Raw genomic sequence first — 18,734 nt, forward strand, 5'->3', positions numbered from 1 at the left:
GTTACAGCAGTCAGCTCAGTAAAGCTCTCTCCAAGATCATTCTGCGTTCCCATTATACTAAGAATGATTATCAGTTCCACACACAGAGATATAAAAATTACTACATTTATTTAAATGAGGGAAAAAAACTTCACTGGTATCGGAGCGGAATCGGTATCGGCGAATACCAAACCCTAGGTATCGGAATCGGTATCGGAGGCAAAAAAGGCGGATCGGAGCATCCCTATTTGTGAACTGATGGTGACCATGATTCAGCTGAATTTTTTTTTGTCCCGAATCATCTAAAATGTAGTCTAAAAAGATTACTCGCCATGTATTTGTAATTAATGTGCAGTGGTACAGCTTGCAAAACCTTTTTTTTATCTAGGGCCTTGACAGGATTCTGATGTTATTGAAACACAATATTTATTCACTTTGAGAACTGAAAATTAAAGTCAGCCTTTCTAAACCTGTTTTATAAGAGCAGTGTGCTTGTCAGATGGTATTTTACTACATTTCCTAATTTCTTACATATTTCCTTGTCAGGACCCTGAGGCTTGTGTAAATGCGCTTCCCGACCACCTCAGTCGTCTGAGAAGGTCAGACCTCCCTGTGGCGTGCTTGGGCCGCTGGCACTAAGATGTCCCTCAGTAGTGGCACTGCAGGCGGGAAAGGTGTGGACTTGAATGCAGTGGACACTTACGACAGCGGGGATGAGTGGGAAATTGGTGTAGGCAACCTGATCATTGACCTCGACGCTGACTTAGAGAAAGACAAGCTTGAGATGTCGGGCACTAAAGACAGGGACGGAATGGCTGCTGCCTCGAGTGCTGTAGCGGCATTGCCGGGCAACATCAAGTTTATTAACCCAGTGCCTCCTCCGCCGATCAAGGACAGCAAATCCAAAGCTAAGCGTAGTAAGAATTCCAAGGACAGTAGCAAATCCTCAACTCCTGATGGGGCCAAGAAGGACGCCCAGGGACGGGCCCAAAACGAGGCCACTGGGCCAACCGTGGGAAGCGGTTCCACAACTTTACCTTCCGGGAAAGGTTCAGATAAAAGTAACAAAGCCTCTCGTAATGTTCAGAGTGGAAAAAAGGACAAGGAGGGTTCTGGAAAAAGCAAGAAGGAGAAAAATGAAGGGGTACAAGCTGGGAGCGTGCCCTCGGAAAAGGACCCATCGGCCCAGGTTATGCCTTTAGGCCAGGCACGCAATACCCCATTTGAGGGGACGCAAAATTCGGACCTTGTTGGTGCTGAGCAACTAGGGAATATTACCCTCGATACCACTGGAATAGTCACACCTTTGGCTATCAAGAGCGAACCAGAAGAAGTGGAAAATAATGATTGTAGGACCATGAAGAAAGTGAAAAGTGAAAAGGTGAGTCCACTGGTGTTTTCATTGCTCTTCCAACAGGAAACAAGCATTGCATTGTCTGGTGTTCAGTTTGGTTTTAAGTTTGTGTTTTATATAAGAATTTGCTTGAGTATTATAAACAGTGATTGTATAATGCAGTAGAAGCTGCAAGCTAATGCTGTTCCAAATGTTAGAAATTGACAATGACTTGGTACCTGACATATCCTGGTGTGCCAATTTGCTGGCTGCATTTCATTTGGCACTAGTCCATTTTAAAGTGCAGGAAACGAGGCATGCTTAGCTCGGTGGTCTCGATGTCCGTTTAGTAATGCATATAGCTCTGCCAAAAGAGATTTAGGACAGAGGCCAGATGACCAAAGATACAAGACCATCAGCTCCCAGAATTGTGTGTACTTCCATAAAAGTTCTTATATGAATAAAGGAATTGTGTATAAGTACAGCTGTAATGCTAATAAGTTTATCGTACCAATTGTTGTTAACCAGATAACCATCTTGCCAACTGGTTAAGCCTTAGTCTCTCATGTTACTGAGCTCAGGTTAAGTGTGAGATATCATCTTATATTTACATGCTTTTTTTTCTGTCTGATTGAAGTTCTTGTTGCCCAATCTTGTTTGTATTTAGTTGTTGGCCGATTGTAGGGGTTTTCTCGATTATTCTTTGCACTCAATTATTGGCCTACTAGTTCCTGGCAGCTGGTCTAATTTGTAGCTTGATCTTTCATGTTAAAACAAGAATCCATGCCTCAACAGATTGTTCTTAGAAGAATGTAGTGTTCGGCATATTCCCCACAGTAACACACGCTTTCTTTTGCAAATATGAGATACAAAGATAAGCGAAAACTAATGTATTAGTGTTCTTTTAAGTCATTAAATTCTGAGAACTTATATTGCACTGCTTTTAGTTGAACATTGACTAAGGCTTGTGCATTACAAACTGAGAGGGTAGACTAACGTATCTGCTTACAACAGTTCTGTGAAATTCCTTGCTAGTGACTCAGTCAGTAGTTGTTCATACTCACAGCATTGTGTTCCCTACATAGTGGGCCTCCGGGGAGCCATTGAAATGTAACACTTGGACTCCTTGCTTACTCTCAATTGTGACGGGCAGCCAAATATAGGCTACAGGAAAGGTTTTTTTTAGACAGAACTGATGGTGATCTATTTTATAATGTCCTTGGGAAAAGATTTTTGGTTAACTACGGCTTGACTTTATGAAGTTAAATATTTTTAAACAATTTGACCTTGTTTGTGTGTGATTTCAGTAAACACTATTCCCTTTTTTTGTCCAAGAATGTAGGTTAACAACGGTGCTGTCTAATTTCATTGTGTTCCTGCATGTCACCAGCAAAGGCAAAGTCATGGGTTTGATTCCCAGGGAATGCTGAAAGCTGATGAAATGCATACCTTGAATGCAATGCAAGTCGCTTTGGATAAAATTGCTTGCCAAATGCATAGTAGTAAATTTTATTGTAAATTGCATTGTGTTCACTAAGCATTGACATTTGCATTGACTTGCATTGTGTTCCTGTAGCTCAAATAGTAGAGCAACGCCAAGGCCATGGGTTCGATTCCCAGGAAATGCATGAACTGATGAAAGGCATACCTTGAATGCAATGCAAGTAGCTTTTTTGGATAAAAGTGTCAGGCAAATTCATAATAGTAAATTGCATAGAGTTCGCTAAGCATTGTCATTTGCGTACTTGCAATTCTGGCCTAATTCTTAAGTTGAAATGTTAATCTTTTTTTGTATTCTCGAGGGTAGTTTTCATGTTTGATTCTGTTCTGGTGGTTAGAAGAGTGATACTGAGCTTTGTCCCTGGTAGAAACCTTTCTGTTGGCCCTATAGTGCTCCACGACCAATGGCCCCCATTCATGGCTTCCTCTGACTGCTGCTATTGTCTTCTGGTACATTCCTTAAACAAGCACAGGGGGTTCACGCGGGGCCTCAGGGGGAGGGACGACAACAGCTCAAACAAAACACAAAATACCTTTTCCTCTTGCCTCTTAACAACCAGATCTCGAGGTGTGAGGAGGGGATGCTATTGAGTGTCAGGGAGGGGAACCAGACCGGCTTTTCAAGTGGCTCTAAAGTGGTTTCACATTTCCACATCCCATGGTGCAGGTGGGGCGCCGTGGGCTTGAGCCATCCGACGGCAGGCAAGGCTGGTTTTCCCACATCGCGTGGCCGTGCAGGAATGCAGGAGCGACAGTACCTGCTGCGTGCCCCTGCCGGACTAGCATATCCACTAACACTGCACACACAGTCGTTATCACCCTGAGAATAACACAGGCTAATTTAACCCCTCTCTGCAGTCATTTGACGAGGGGAAGGGACCTGCTTTAACAAGGCTTTTTTAGTCGTGGACTGAACCTGTATTTGATATATATGGTGATGGGCTGTGTAAGTGGCAGTGCACCGAACAGAATCACGCTTTTGTCATGCTAGGTCATGATTTATTGTATTTAAACCTTAAGGTGATGATTTAGTTTAGATTATCTTTTGTGGTTTTCGTAACTTGGCTTTTGGCTTTTTAGCTATGTTTTAAAGTGTATGCAGTCTTTATTTTGTCATATGTTTTAAATAAAAAAATGTATTGCTTATTTGCCCATAATATTAGTATAATTATTGGCTTATATCGGCCAAAATTGTAATATTTGTGATTCCCTATTTATTTTGAAAAATGTATAAAAAAACATAAATATGTGTTCTATTTATTTAGTTGTTATTATTATTATTAGTTATCATTATTTTTATTATTAATTTGTATTTTTATTCTATTATCAAATTATTTTTATTTATTTTATTTATTTATTTTAAAAAAATTTTGCAGTGGCACTCCTGGTCATTCCTAATCTTCACTATTTGACTAATCAAGTCATGCTCTTTTTTTCTCTCTCTCTCAATGAATATCCAGTTTCATTCAGAAGCAGCTCAGGTTACAGCAGTTTTATGAGTTGTGAATGCCGTTTCACATTGAACGTATTGCAAAGAACATATCTGTACTGTTGACACTAGACTTGTGCAGGTATTCGGTAATGCGATATATCACGGTAATGAATATGCATGATATTGTTATCGTGGGCTCTTCTAAATACCCACTCAAACCATTTGCTCGTCTGCATCCCATAACATCATTCGTTATATCCGCGTTGATTCAGCAGTCTGCATCCTGACCCTAAATATAGTGGCGATCGCTATGAGTCGGTGGAAGTTGCTCTCAGTTGCTCTCGGCCCAGCAGCGAGATCAGAGCTCACTGTCATAACTCTGACTGACATGAGTTGCTAAGTTTATTGCTCCATCGGATGGCAATCCAGGAAATCCTTTCTGGGGGTTTTGTCGGGTGTGCGAATGTTTAATATTGAGATCTTTGCTGCCCATAAACTGTTTTCCAACATCTGGAACTCTGCTTGAGGCGAAAACAGGCCGGCCATGGGTTCACACCCTTTCTGGCCGTTATTATTGGCTCAAGCGGGGAATTAGCTGCCGTTGTAGACTACAGCTCAGTGGATTTGTTAGACGGCCAGTGAATAAACCATCTCAAGATAATCCAGATTTAAAGATCTGGGTGTGATGCAATGCTTTTGTCTGCATATTATGGTATCGCCACTTCAGAAAAGCCACTTGGAAATGGAGTTTATTGCATTTTATTGTTTTCGTTTGTTTCAGTACTTGATGTTAATGTGGTTTTTGTATTTCCAAGTACCAGTCAGATTTTCTTCAGGAAATGTAATCTAGTTAAACCACACGATTCTATTACTTGACTGTTTTTGCCGCTAGACGTATTAGTTGTGCTTGTAATTAATTAAAAGTTTTAACTTGGGTATGTTGTAAAACCATACAAGCTTTTTCTCTGATTGTTTGCTTTAAGTATTGTTACTCTAAAGGTGACTTTTTTTAGTCCCGTCCCTCGGGGTCTTAAGCGTTCAAGAGTGCACATTCGTAATCACCCGGAGACGCATTAAGCTTTTCTTCGAGCTCTTCTTGGCAGCTGTTTTTGTTTCCTAGAACCTTATCAAAACACACCAGCTTTGGCGTAAATGCCCGATGCGTTATGATTAGTGTGACGTGCCGCGCACTTATTTTTAAACCTCGTCAACAGAAGCGTCACGGTAACAGCGCAGTGGTATTTCAGTACCGATCTGTCAACCCCACGCTCTGGCACGCCTTGCTCCATTTTAAGGGATGCTGACAGGAACACGGATTGATTTATAGTTTCTCTTTTTCTCCCTGTCAGAGGGTTGATCTTGTGCTAGTAAATACCCAGGTTATTTTAAGGTTTCATTATTTGGTGGAAACCAAAGGCGATCTTCGTATTGCAGGGCTTTGGCTGGTTCGGATGGCTGTAGTTTTGGCGTAATCCTGGCTGACATGTCAACAACAGGATTAGGTTTATCGTTATGTGATGGCGTTCTCGCTCTCTTTTGGAGACTCTACACGTTGGAGTGTCTTCCTTTGAAAACTTCACATTTGGTTGCTTGTTTTGTCTGGGCGTAATTGCTACATCCTCACCAATAAATCCAATGGGAGATAAAGACAGGGATGTGGGAACCGATGAATCGTGATGGCCTTTCCCCTCTCTTTCTCTCTCTGAGTCTGTTTTACTGCTTTGTGATTCAGCCATTAACTCTAACAGTCAAGTCATCTCTTTTCTTTATAATTAAGCGGTGTTTGCTGAGGCAACCATCACTGTTACTATAACTCATGCTTGGTGATTTGAACAACATCATTGATTCCAGTGTCAGCGTAAGAGGTGGGGTTGGGAATTAAGAACTAGTCTCATTCAGAACCAGTTCCGTTTGTTAAAAAATATTGGTCCTGAATGATTTTCATAACGTTGGTTTTTGTTAACCATTCATCCAACAGCACAACCAGTGGTGTCTTATACATGACCAAATCACTCTTTTGAACGATTGTGTTTAATTGTTTTCAGTGACAGCCTGGCATTTTGTTCAAAATCAATCCAAAAGACCCATGATTCAGTTTTAAATTAAAGTTATCAGTTTTAGTTTTAAATGGAACTTTTCATTGAAATTTTTTCAAATGTTACAGACAAAAAGTGTTTTTGTGTAATGCTAATTATATGGGTGATTTGCTCCTTCAAAAACTAAAATAAGAATTTTAGTACTTCGCTTAATCATTTAAGGAGATGGAATTATGAGTAATAATTGTAGAGGTCCTCTACGAATTGAGAACTGGTCTTACTCAGAACCAGATTTATTTAATGAAAAATATAATATCTCAAAATTAATGTCCATTTTTTGTTCTGTTCATTATAATGTTGTGTTGCCTTCACTTGTTGCCTTTAAAACCATTGATTTTTAAAAAAAATTGTTTAAGTGCTTTTTTATTTAAACAATACAGAATTGCTTTAGTGTTTTTATTTAAGATTTTGTTAAAAATTTTTATTATTATTATTTTAGAATGGCACTTTTGGTCATTTCTACTTTTCGCCATCTAAATCAAGTCACCCTTAATTTATTTCATAAATACAGCTAGTGAATGGTTTGCATGAGACTGGTTTACGTCAACAATTCACACATGCAAAAATCACTACCAGTGATGTCAGATCGATTGACTCTTGAACTGATTCTTTTAAATGCATCAGGCTTGTGACTAGGTCTCAGATTCAAGAGTTTTAGTTTAGTTGTAATAAATAGTATTTTTTTTTATTTAATAGGCATTTTAATAGTAATTAATACAGAGTTTACTCTGTATTACCAAACTACTAAAAGAACTAGAATCATTCACTTCCTTGAGATTCCCATCCCTAACTGAAAGCCACATGTAATTGTTTTTATTTAATTTGTTTATTCATATTAATTTTTAAATTACATAAATTGACACATTCCAATCTACTGAATTGGGTCTCAAATGATCAAGCATTTGAATCTTGCTATGGTGGCGAGGCCTGCAAAAACCATCAGAGAAATGTGAAACAAAGCCCTTTCATGGCCGCCTCTCCCCTCCCTCCTGTTTTTCTCCATCTTTATTTCTCTCCCTCCTGTCCTCATGTGCTTGCTCTGTCTCTTAGTGCACGGCGAGCCGTGGGGGAAGGGAAGGGAAAAGAGAGTGAGAGAAAGCAGCTGTCCTGCGCTGTCAGCTAGTGCATTTCCAACGCGCCTCGTTCTGTCTCTCTGTGCGTGAGTAGTGAGGAGAGCGAAGGGGGAGGGTAAGATCCATCCATGCTGCTGCGAGGAAATGCGTTTTCAGTGCAGAGATGCCAGTGTTCAGTTTTCTGTTCTTTGCCATCAACAGTGTTTTAGCGTGTGCATGCATGTATGCGTGTGCGCGGTCTTGCACATTTGCATTAAGCCAGGGTGTGGTGGCCATGTTTGAAGAGGGCACATGAGAGGAGGAAGACACATTAGGCTAAGGCTACGTATACATGACAACGATGTAATCAAAAACGGAAAAGTTTTACCTGTGCGTTTTTAAAAAGTTCACGTATACACGACAATGTTTTCAAAACGATTCGCATTGGCCAAAAACGCTGTATTATGTATGCCAGGCCAGTAGTTGGCACTGTCACCTTGTTAGTAAACAGTACCTGTTGTCGTGTGTATATTATGCGTCTCCGCTGTTGGTTGTAATATTGGTGAAGTAAATCCACACTTTGCTGAAGAAGCATTAGCAAACTCTTGAGCAGCATCAACACTACCATGTACTCCACCATTGTTGTGTATGTTTGTTCGCGCTTGCCTTTAAAATCGACACGTACTGCGCATGTCAACATAACTAACACGTACTACACACGCGCATGACGTCACCGTATTCAAAGATTCCCGTATTGGGTGTTTACACAGAAACGATAATGTGGCGTTTTCAAAAACTTGCACTTTGAAACCCATTTTCAAAAATATGCGTTTTCAGTCCCCAAAGCGCCGTTGTAGTGTAAACGAACAGGCAAAAACGCATAAAAAGTTTCCCGTTTTTGGCTGAAAACGTTGTCGTGTAAACGGCCCCTAAGTTTTGCAGGTTTTATTTTTCATCACGTTAAGGTATCTAATTTGAAGACAACATTAAATCTTTATTTATAAATGTGGTGTAGTGAACGATTCATCCGTGTAGGGCTGCGTGATTAATCGAATGCGATTGTCATGCGCAATTTGATAGTAATGCCGGTTCTGTAATCAGCAGGAAATCATCATCACGTGCTTTCAGATGGAGCAGAATTTACTACACAGAGCCGTAGTTCACTGACAAGTTACGCAAAAAATTGCAGACGATTTTATTGCGCGATTCTGAAATTGAAGAAATCGTTCATGATAATGACAGCTGTTTGCGTAGCTTCTCAGTGAACTACGGCTCTGTGTAGTAAATGCTGCTCCATCTGAAAGCATGTGAAAATACCACATTTAATAACATATTTTTACTCCAAACTCACTTCATCACGTCAGTCGAGTGTTTGAAATAAATCCTTCTGTGAGATGATGTGGCTTCTTACACAGAATAAGGCACGCAACATATTTCATAGTATTTAAGCAGTGATAAAGGCATTGCATTTTAAATATACTGTATTTTAATGAAAATTATAATAATAAGAACTCCGATAAATATTGCCATAATCGTGTGTTTATTAGTCACGTTGAATCAATGAAAGCAGTTGAATCTTCTGTTTATTCAGCTGCAGCGATAGGCATTTTCTGGGTTTCTTCTGCGAGGCGTATTTGGAGTTTCAGCGCGAGAGCGCCCTCTGGCCTTCGGATGGAGATTTACTGCTGATCACAGAACTGTGCTTCACTGAAAGATACGCATGACAATCGCAGCTTCTGTCGAATCGCGATCTCGATTCCATTTCAATTTATCGTGCAGCCCTATATCCGTGCACTAATCTAAAGCAGGGATTCCCAAATTTTCTTTGTAAGCCAAACCCTTTTGACCTAATATATATTTGGACTAGGGCTGCACGTAGGGCTGGACAATAATTCAATATCAATATGTATCGCGATATAATTTTTTTCAATAACGGTGATATGAGCGCAGCTCGTCAGTGAACAACGGCTCTGTGTAGTTAATGCTGCTCAATGTGAAAGCATGCAGGTGATGGAGATTTACCGCTGATTACAGAACCGGCTTTACTGATAAGATGCGCGTTAAATATCGCATGCGATTAATCGTGCAGCCCTAATTTGGACTAGATTTGAAATTCAATTAATATCTCAATAACTTAACACCACATTCACGGGTCTCCAATCAGTCACATGACATGCAGGTAAACAACTACAATCTTTTTCGCAAGTGTTTTATTGAAGTTGGTTTTGTTTTAAAATGTAATTATTTACTTTATTTTTATATTTTTTGTAGCTTTTCATCAACTTGTGAACCCCTTGCAGTTCCCTCCTGAACCACTAGGGGTTTGCGAACCCTAGTTTGAGAAACTCTGATCTGAAGAATAAAATGTTTTTTGTAATATTTCACAAAATAAATTCACTTTCTCCACCTCTGCAACAACATTTCTCTCCTGCTGATGTAAGCAAGGCTGTGTGGGCGGGGCAGTGATGTCATTTCCTACTTTTAATACCTTAGGATAAAATCAAGTCCCTCCTGTCATTATTTCTTGCTAAATATTCAATTCGATTCAGAAGTTTGCCAAATTATTGAAGTTAAATGTGTCGAACACAATTTTGTGTTGTCATCATAAATAAATAGACATGTATTCACTCAAAACATGGGTAAAGAAATCTTTTTCGCAAGTGTTGTATGTTTTTTTTTTAATTATAAAATAATTTATTTAAATTTTAAATTTTTATGATTTAATGATTTAGCTTTTCATCAACTCGCAAACCACTTGCAGTTCCCTCGTGAACCACCAGGGCATTGCAAACCCTACTTTGGGAAACCCTGATCTGAAGAATGAAAATGTTTGTTTTTGTAATATTTCACAAAATAAAAGCAATTTTTTTCTCTTGCTGATGTAAGCAAGGCCGTGTGGGGGGGGCAGTGACGTCATATCCTATTTCACAAACCCTTTAAATAAAACAGCATTTCTTGCCAAGCACATGCTCTGGCTCAGAAATATGCAGAATTATTGAAGTTAAATGTGTTGAATGCCATTTCATGTTGTCATGCTCATTAAAAGTGTAAATAAAGAGCCAAATATTCTCTCAACACATGGCTAAAAAGAGAGCAGGACAGTGTGAAAGAAACCCATTCACGGCTTGTTTCTGAGATCAGCAACCTCCCTTTTCCTCATCCCAGACCGTTCCCGAGTTGACAGCGGCCAGGAAGCTTATACTCCATTAAAACAAAGCTTTTTCAGTTTGGAGAGGAGGGGAGGTCTGTCTTTTCCTGGAATGTCTTTTGCTCCTCCTGGGCTGAGGCTCCAAGTCTCTCTGTGTCTTTTCCGCAACAAGAGCTTTCTTGCCACACTGTAAATCCTTTGCTGGTGTTTACATGAGAGTCGGCAGTGACCTTTTCTCATATCATTTCTTTCCCTGTCTCTCACATTTGCGTTCCCCCCCCCCCCTCCTGTAGTCCCCCCTCCTGTAGTTCCTCCCCTTTCTCTCACCCCTCATGTAACTTTGGCACAGCGTCTCGGCTCTTGAACGGAGAGGCTGTTAAACTCTCTCACCGCACAATTTGTGAACGCTGCCCCTGGGTATTTTAGGCCCCTGGGTTAGCGAGCCAGGAAACGCCCATGCTCTCCCGTCTACGGTTCAAACAGAGAGAGAAAGAATCGTCTGAGCTGCAGTTATGAAAGCAAAGGACATCCAGACAACAAACACCGCCAGCTAGGAGGGTAAGAACTCGGGAGACAAAACTGTAGCGTTCAGAAAACGGACTGACTTGACTTGCATCCACATCGAAGGCATTTAAGCCATAAAACTTTCAATTGTACTGCAGTGCTAAAACATACTGAAATTTTCATTGTTTTCTCTCAGTGCACTAGTTCTGCTCTAACAAACCCGACATCCTTTGATTGAACGCAAACCGCAACAACAGGCTAATGTTTGTTGTGTTTCTTTTTGCAGGGAACGTGGTAATAAGCCAGAAGCGAACGGTGCATGTGGCGCAATTATTATCAGTAAAGATATCTACACTATAAGCTTTGTTGATAGAGCGATCGCTTCCAGTGTAGATTGAGATTATTGAATCCATCTGTTGAGCGCCGTTCACATCTGATTGGAACAGGAAGAGATCTTGAGACGCATTTTTTAAATTTTAACTAGTTTTAACGCAACCAGTGTTGCCAAGTCCGTGGTTTTCCCGCGGAATTGGGCTACTTCAACACTGTTGCCGCGGGTTGAAGCGACCTCAATAACGTGACATTTAGCCATTGGAATGCGAATTTTAATAGGGGAACCCCGCCAAAAAACGTGTATTTTACCCCACAGAACTCTATTTTTACCCTCGAAACGCTATTGTGCTAGTTTTGAGTAGCAATTGGGCGGGTTTTGTTGTGAAAACCTGGCAACCCTGAATGCAACACTAATGGTACGAGATGCTCACCGCACTGATGGACACAAGACATTGATAGACCAACATTTGTAAAAATAAAGATTATTTATTTACCCTTGTATTATGTTCGAAGTCTGGGTACGATTTTTATGTTGCAGGTCAAATTGATCCTAATTGGATTCGATACATTTCACCAAAAATCACACCATTAAAACAAAAAAGAAAATTAGGTAAACCTTAAACATTAACACTTTTAAAACTGTATTTAACTATTCTTTTAAACCTTATTTTTTCAAAAAATATGAATTTTATAAACAGCTTTGTAACTTTTAAATTATTGTAAATTTAATCTTTTTTTTATTATTTTTGTGCACAAAGATCATTAGTTTGACAAATACCATGCTTATACTGATAAAAAATTTACATCATCATTGCAGTCTACGATTATTTAGAATAAGAGCATCTGCTAAATGCATACGTGTAAATACCGTCAGATGGTTTTATTTTATTTTATTTCGAGTCTGTGCATCTGGCGTTAGCCATGAATTTGTTGGTTGAATTGACCTGCGAACATCATAATCGTAATAGAAACTTCGTACGAGCATCCCACAACACCTCAAGAGTGTTAAAACTTTGCAGACACTAAATAAGAAATTGTCACAAAATATCCTAGGTTAACCATATTTCCGACAGCTCAGTTTTGTGTTACGGTTCAAATTGACCCGCAACATAAAACAAGGGTTTAAACTACTACTTTAAGTTGCAGTCTTAATTTTTAGTGATAATCACGTTTTCCTAGCTCTTCAAAAGTTTTTGTTATTTAAATTGTTGGAGAACGTGCCCTAATTTTACTTGGACTGACTTCTCAGGCTTTAAACAGTCGCATGTCCCCGATAACCTCGTGAAATGTCTTTTCTCATGGGCTCCAGTTTACACGCTCATATTAGAACTGACGACTGTCTATAAATGGGTCAAGACGTAGGAACTTTGTGAGTCAGTCCATTGATTGTGTGCTGAAAGGAGAACATGAGCATATCTGTTTCATGCGCAATGTCTTTGTGCTTTTGTGTGAATGTGTGCCACTCCCCTCACAGATTCACACTGTTCTTGTGTGTAAACAGCGTGGTGTTAACCGAGGTCAGGACTGCACAAAACCACAATGTTTTATTCATCTGTTTACCTCACTCTCGCTCGCCTTCCTCTGCAATCCAGCCGCTGCAGGCTGTCACACGCTCAGACCGAGGAGGCCATTGCTTTGCATGCAAGCCTATTGGATAAGTCCAGACTGGCCCCCCTGCTTGTTTCTTTTTTTGAGCGAACAAAAAGAGAAGCCAGATGCATTGGCTTCATGCATTTTTTTTTCTTGCCTTTTGCTTTTTTCCACGAAATGTGAAAGCCTATATTTTCCTTTTTATTAATGTGCATTATTCATTTTTTATTTCTGTTTAGCTTTAATGCATTTTTTATTTCAGTTGTAGTAATTTTTAGTAATTAGCAACATTTCTAATAGTTTTTGTTACCTCATTCTTATTTCAGTTAACAGAAGCATATTTTTGTTGACGGTTCCTTCAATTCAATTTATTCTCCATGCAGACATCTGATTAACAGTAATAAAATCCATCTCGCACGCTCTCTATAAATGCTGAATATATGCCGTGTCTTCATGAACAGCAAGCCTTGTTGTGCGGATTTGCTTGAATTTACTTCCGCCCCCTTTGTGTTTGGTCTAGAAACCGAATCTGACATCAGATTATTTATCAGAGAACAATCAGTGCCTTTTAGGAGGAAGATATCACTTAATGCCCTGCTCAAATCTGAGCTATTTTTAAATAAATCCACAGCTGTTGAAGAGCTCTGAAAACCGCTAGGGGTTTGTGGGTAGTCATCTTTTTATAAGCCAATTTGTTCTCAGAGCCTGAGATCACAAGCTTTCTTTTCTTTTTTTTTATTTCTCTTTTTTTGATTCTCTCTTAAAGAAAATCAAATTTAATTTAAGATTAACGCCAGTCATTGTGTTAAGCAATTGTTTGCTAACAGACACTATGCTAATTGCCTGCTAATAAGAGTCTGCATTGAACCCCGTTTTCAGCATTAAAACAGCGTCTGGTGAACTGACCGCTAAAAGCTCTGGCTGGCGCTGCCCGTGTTCTCATTTACAACACAAACACACACACACACACACACACCTCGCACTGATAATGAGCTCGGCTGGTGTCATATCTCCCTCTGGTTCTGATGTATCTGCCCGGTCTGGTGATTGACTGTGGAAAAACTTTGCTTTCTCTCCGACAGGTACACTGACAGGTGCGCTGTCAGGTTAACAGCCATCCGGCGAGGCGCCTGATGAGGTCGGACTCGGAGAGAAGGCTGCTTTAATGAGATTACAGCATTGGTCTGAAAGTCTACCACTATTCCTAGGAAACAAGGGTTTTCTGAAGGGGTGTTTGCACAAAACGATTTGCAACAAAGCAACCTGAAGTCGTATTCAGACTTAGCGATGGTGGAGCACAACTCAGATTTATGCAGATGAGTTGTGTTGTGAGTAGTAACCAACAGCACAGATATGTGTCCCTGGAGCACAAAAGCAGTCTTAAGTCGCTGGGGTATATTTGTAGCAATAGCCAACAATACATTGTATGGGTCAAAATTATTGAGTTTTCTTTTATGCCAAAAATCATTAGGATATTAAGTAAAGATCATGTTCCATGAAGATATTTTGTAAATTTCCTACCGTAAATGTATCAAAACTTAATTTTTGATTAGTAATATGCATTGCTAAGAACTTCATTTGGACAACTTTAAAGATGATTTTCTCTATATTTAGATTTTTTTGCACCCTCAGATTCCAGATTTTCAAATAGGTGTATCTCGGCCAAATATTGTCCGATCCTAACAAACAATACATCAATGGAAAGCTTATTTATTCAGCTTTCAGATGATGGATTAATCTCAATTTCAAAAAATTTACCCTTATGACTGGTTTTGTGCTCCAGGGTCACATATTGAATTGCTGTCAGTGTGAATGTCCCTGTTGCGGAAGGCTTCTGGTTTTGGTAAGACAGACACCAATTATCTAAGTGTGTGGTGTATTTTTATTTTTTTTTGACTGCTCTAGACTGCAGACATTTGTGTGTGTGGCTCTGTATGTGAGCAAGCTGGGAAGGATGGTGAAGAGAAAACAGAGTCATGCCTTTTTTATGTTGTGTGTTAAAAATGCATCAGGCATAAATGTTTAAAGGCAGGTGCCAGTTCGGTTCAGGCTTTTGGAGAGTTTGCTGCTGCTCTCACCTCATCTCTCCTGACAGGACCCAAACTTTACCACCAGACAAACGTAAAGCTTTGAGAAATGCTATATGAATTCTCGAGAGATATGGAAGAGCTTTGTTTATAACCCTCGTTCCCCTTTTTTCTTTGTCTGTCTGAATTTTTTTTTGTTTTTTTTATTTAAAGGTCTAAAGTTTTTTTTCTATTTTTTTCTCTTCTGTGTGCATTTAAAAGATGACGACTGCAAACAGTAGGATAAATCCATTTTACTTGGCATTCTCTTTTTCTCTCTAAGGCCAGACACGCATTTTGTGCAAGTATGCAAATGCATATTATGCAGATCCATTGTCCTCGCCCCCTCTTCATGCTACTTTTCACATCTGAAAAAGTGTCAAAATGTATCATAGCATTACCATTTTTTGAACGTGTACCATAGTAATACCATGTTATTCTTTGAAATGCTTTGGTGTACAAAGAGACCATGGTATATGGATATGGTAATGCACCACACTGCTGTACTGCTGAAGTACTGTTTTGTACTGTTTCAGCCTTTCGGTTTTTAACCCATCTTTGAACTCTTCATTTATGTCAGTGACCTGTTTTTAGGTTTGCGTGTCATTTCTGCCAGACCTTTGGTTAACCTGTTAGTTGCTCTGCATTTTGCAGCCGTGCAGTTGAAAGTGCTGTTCTTATGAAATGCGTATGCTTACCTATTTGTGAAAGGTGGAAAAAGAACTTTCAGTATGACTGTGTTGCACAAATCTGAAAGCTCTGGCAAATTTCACTGCTGTTCCTCAATGTTATCTGTTCCTCTCTCCCTCCCTCTCTCTCTCTCTCTCTCTCTCTCTCTCTCTCTCTCTCCCTCATTCTCTTACTTAGGCTAATTGTCCTTGTATCCGTAGGGCCCTGAAAGTGCACTCGGGGGGAGGAATGAAGGGATTTATGAGGTGTTAGCATGAAGGGGCCCCCTGGCCTCCTGTGCACTGTGTGTTAGAGAATGTCAAGCGTTCTGTGAACTGCGTCGCTGTGAGAGCCGTTGCACGCAGTGACTGCTCAACTGTGGAATGTGTTTTCAGTTCACGGTTTATCTCCCAAACCTGTAGTTCCTTGGCTTACACCCTGAACTGTGAAACAAAGCGATAGTCTTTGTCTGTTTCTGAAGAAAAACACATCAGTTGTGAACAGTTGCAACAAGTAGTGTGACAGAAGCCACTGCTTTGAAAAGGAGATTTGTTTCAGTCCAAGTGAGTTTGAGAAAAGCCAAATGTGTGATTGATTCAGAATTTGAGCTTGAGAACTGAACTTCTATGAAAAGCCTCACCCTGAACCCCTCGAACTATTCAGAGTCCCGTGTGATTGCCGTTAACCTCCCCTCTCTTTCCCCAACTCAGCCGTGTCTCTGCATTCTGAATCCTCAACCTCTTCACTCCACCTACTTGACGGCTTTTACGCAGAGGATTAAACAAGGAGTGCTTTGGTTTCCACTTGGGGAACTGTGCTGGGGCTTGCGTTCCTGCAGCCCTCCATCGACAGCAGCCTGGGACACAAAGCGAGCATGTGTTCTCTGCCAAGGGACCTGATGGCATTTCTGGGCCTCTGAGTCTCTCTGGATTAGCGCCCTGGAATCTGGCTTCCTGGAAGCAGCAAGCCAGACGGGCCCCACCAGCGGTACCTTGTCACATGCTCGGCCATCCATCTGTAGACGCTCTATCAAGCCTTTGTGAAGAGGACCCTGTTCTGAACCGGCACAGATATTCAGGTATCTGCTCATTGTTTAATTCCAAAAAGTTATTCCAAAATACCGCAGTAAATGAACTCCCAGAAGAGCCACAGATCAGAGCTTTAAATCAAATGTCTGCCGGGCATTTGTAACTATGGTTACCAATAGACTGAGACGAGATTCTGAGAAGAGTGGAGGTGAACAAAGAAACATTGGATGTACTTTTCAGTTATGCAGAACTAAACCAGAATAACCTGTATAATGTGTTCCATATTTTTTGCCAAGAACTAGAGTTTAGACATTCTTTAAGTAACTTGACTTGAAGAGGTTTTACATGGCCTTCACACATTGTGCATCTTATGGAACAGGGTCAAGTGCATTTGGCCCACTTTATTGCCCTCATAATGAAACAAAAACACTAATGGGCTGTTACTGTATCCTTTAAAAGTTTCAAATGCATGACCTCAGGTTTTCTCCAGCATTCCACAGAGCTGCAGAGATGAGTTTCCGGCACTCACCCAGGGTTTCACGCCTGGCAGAAGAGGGGAGGGTTTGACCCCACAAATCACCACAGAGCTGCTTCCACCTTGGCCAGGGAGAGCAAATATTCCCACATCTATGCCACTGCATGTGTTCTGAAAAACCAGCAGCACTGCCTCCCACATCATTTTTGACATTCTTACATTTCATCGGGCTCTGCTGGTTGGTTTGAGGAGGATTTGTCCTTATTAGATACCCAGAGAGCCCTGTGGTTAAAACCACAATAGTTTTTCCTACCATTACTGGCAGAGCAAAGGTGCTGAGCCCCAAAAGATGAGCCACCTGTCATCATTTGTGCCTGAATTAACTTGTCTTATTTGCGGCCCTGTAGGTCAACTCCGTTTTGGATGCAGCCTCTCTGAACCCCAGCAACGTTTGCATTCGCAGAGTGTTTTCAGAAGTTTTTGGCCAGCACATATTCCTTGCTCTTTTTTTCAATCTGGATTGATTGAAGTCTTCACTGTCTTGCCCTCTTTCTCTCTCCCTCACTCCTTCTCTCTCTGTGAGTCAGAATTGATTGAAAGCAGCTCTCTCTCTCGCTCCTGGAGTGCTTGCCTGCAGGCTTCCCTCCAGAGTACACTTAAGGACTTTTCCACTCCTTCTGACAGGCATCAGTAATCAAGTCCTTGTCCTGATCCAGGAAGCGTGTGTTGATATTCAGGTCCTGCTGTCTCTCTCTGGCTGTCGCTGAGATCGGATCAGCATGCTGGTAATTCATATTCGAAACTGTCCTCGTGCTGCACCCTTCTCTGAGGAACCGTCAGAATAAATCTGGCTATTCATCAAAGTCCTGTAGATCTGCCCGTCTCAGCTTGGTGAAAATGGAGATGTTTAGACATATATACAGCAGATACATTCAGCTACTAAAATTCTGTTCATTGTGGAGTAGGGGAAATGCTTCAATGCATGAATATTTTATCAGCCCTCATTTGGAGTGACAGGCAAAAGTAGTAGCTCTTCTTTGTTAATCACATGGATGAGAGAGATATTAAAGCTTTTTACTTGACGTGCACTGACATCGGTGCAGTTAGGAAATGGATAATGAGCAAAAAAATGTCTGAGGAACGGAATAAGATGCTTTCCATTTCTTGCCCTAATGCCTGTTGAGGAAGGAAGGTTGGAAGGTCCTAAAGTTCATGTCATTCAGATGTCATTGGCTTTGTCTTGATTTGTATTCCAGGTTCATCAGCTGTGGGCACTTTTCAGGTGCTACGGTTTCCTCTTCCTCTCCAGGTGGAAATATTTGTGTCTGGACTTAAAGGGAGTAGTAGTAATGAGCTAGGTAGCAAATGAGATAAAACCTTACAAAAGTGAAGGAACAGGTAAGGCTTGTTGGCCAGCAACAGCTCTATGTCAATCCTCTATGGGTATGTTTTCTTCTTGACAATACCCCATAGATTCTCTATGGGGTTCAGGTCTGGTGAGTTTGCTGGCCAGTCAAGCACACCAACAC

The 18,734-nt window shown here is 40.6% G+C and overlaps 1 protein-coding gene across 2 annotated transcripts in view; it reads left to right on the forward strand.

Moving 5' to 3' along the window:
- Positions 1-528: 528 nt before the first annotated feature.
- The window catches only part of LOC107680896 (zinc finger protein 609-like), a 60,298-nt gene continuing 42,092 nt past the window's right edge, over positions 529-18,734 (forward strand). Inside the window, exon 1 of one of the 2 annotated variants that reach the window (XM_016476965.1) lies at positions 529-1,360. In XM_016476965.1, the coding sequence (XP_016332451.1) occupies positions 620-1,360 (741 nt within the window). In that variant the 5' untranslated portion in view covers positions 529-619. Of the gene's footprint in view, positions 1,361-10,971; positions 11,099-18,734 lie in introns of those variants that run through there. The other variant, XM_016476968.1, reaches the window with a different exon arrangement.

The sequence above is a fragment of the Sinocyclocheilus anshuiensis genome, unplaced genomic scaffold (genome assembly GCF_001515605.1).
Source record: "Sinocyclocheilus anshuiensis isolate Anshui unplaced genomic scaffold, SAMN03320099.WGS_v1.1 scaffold1450, whole genome shotgun sequence".
NCBI classification, from domain to species: Eukaryota; Metazoa; Chordata; class Actinopteri; order Cypriniformes; family Cyprinidae; genus Sinocyclocheilus; species Sinocyclocheilus anshuiensis.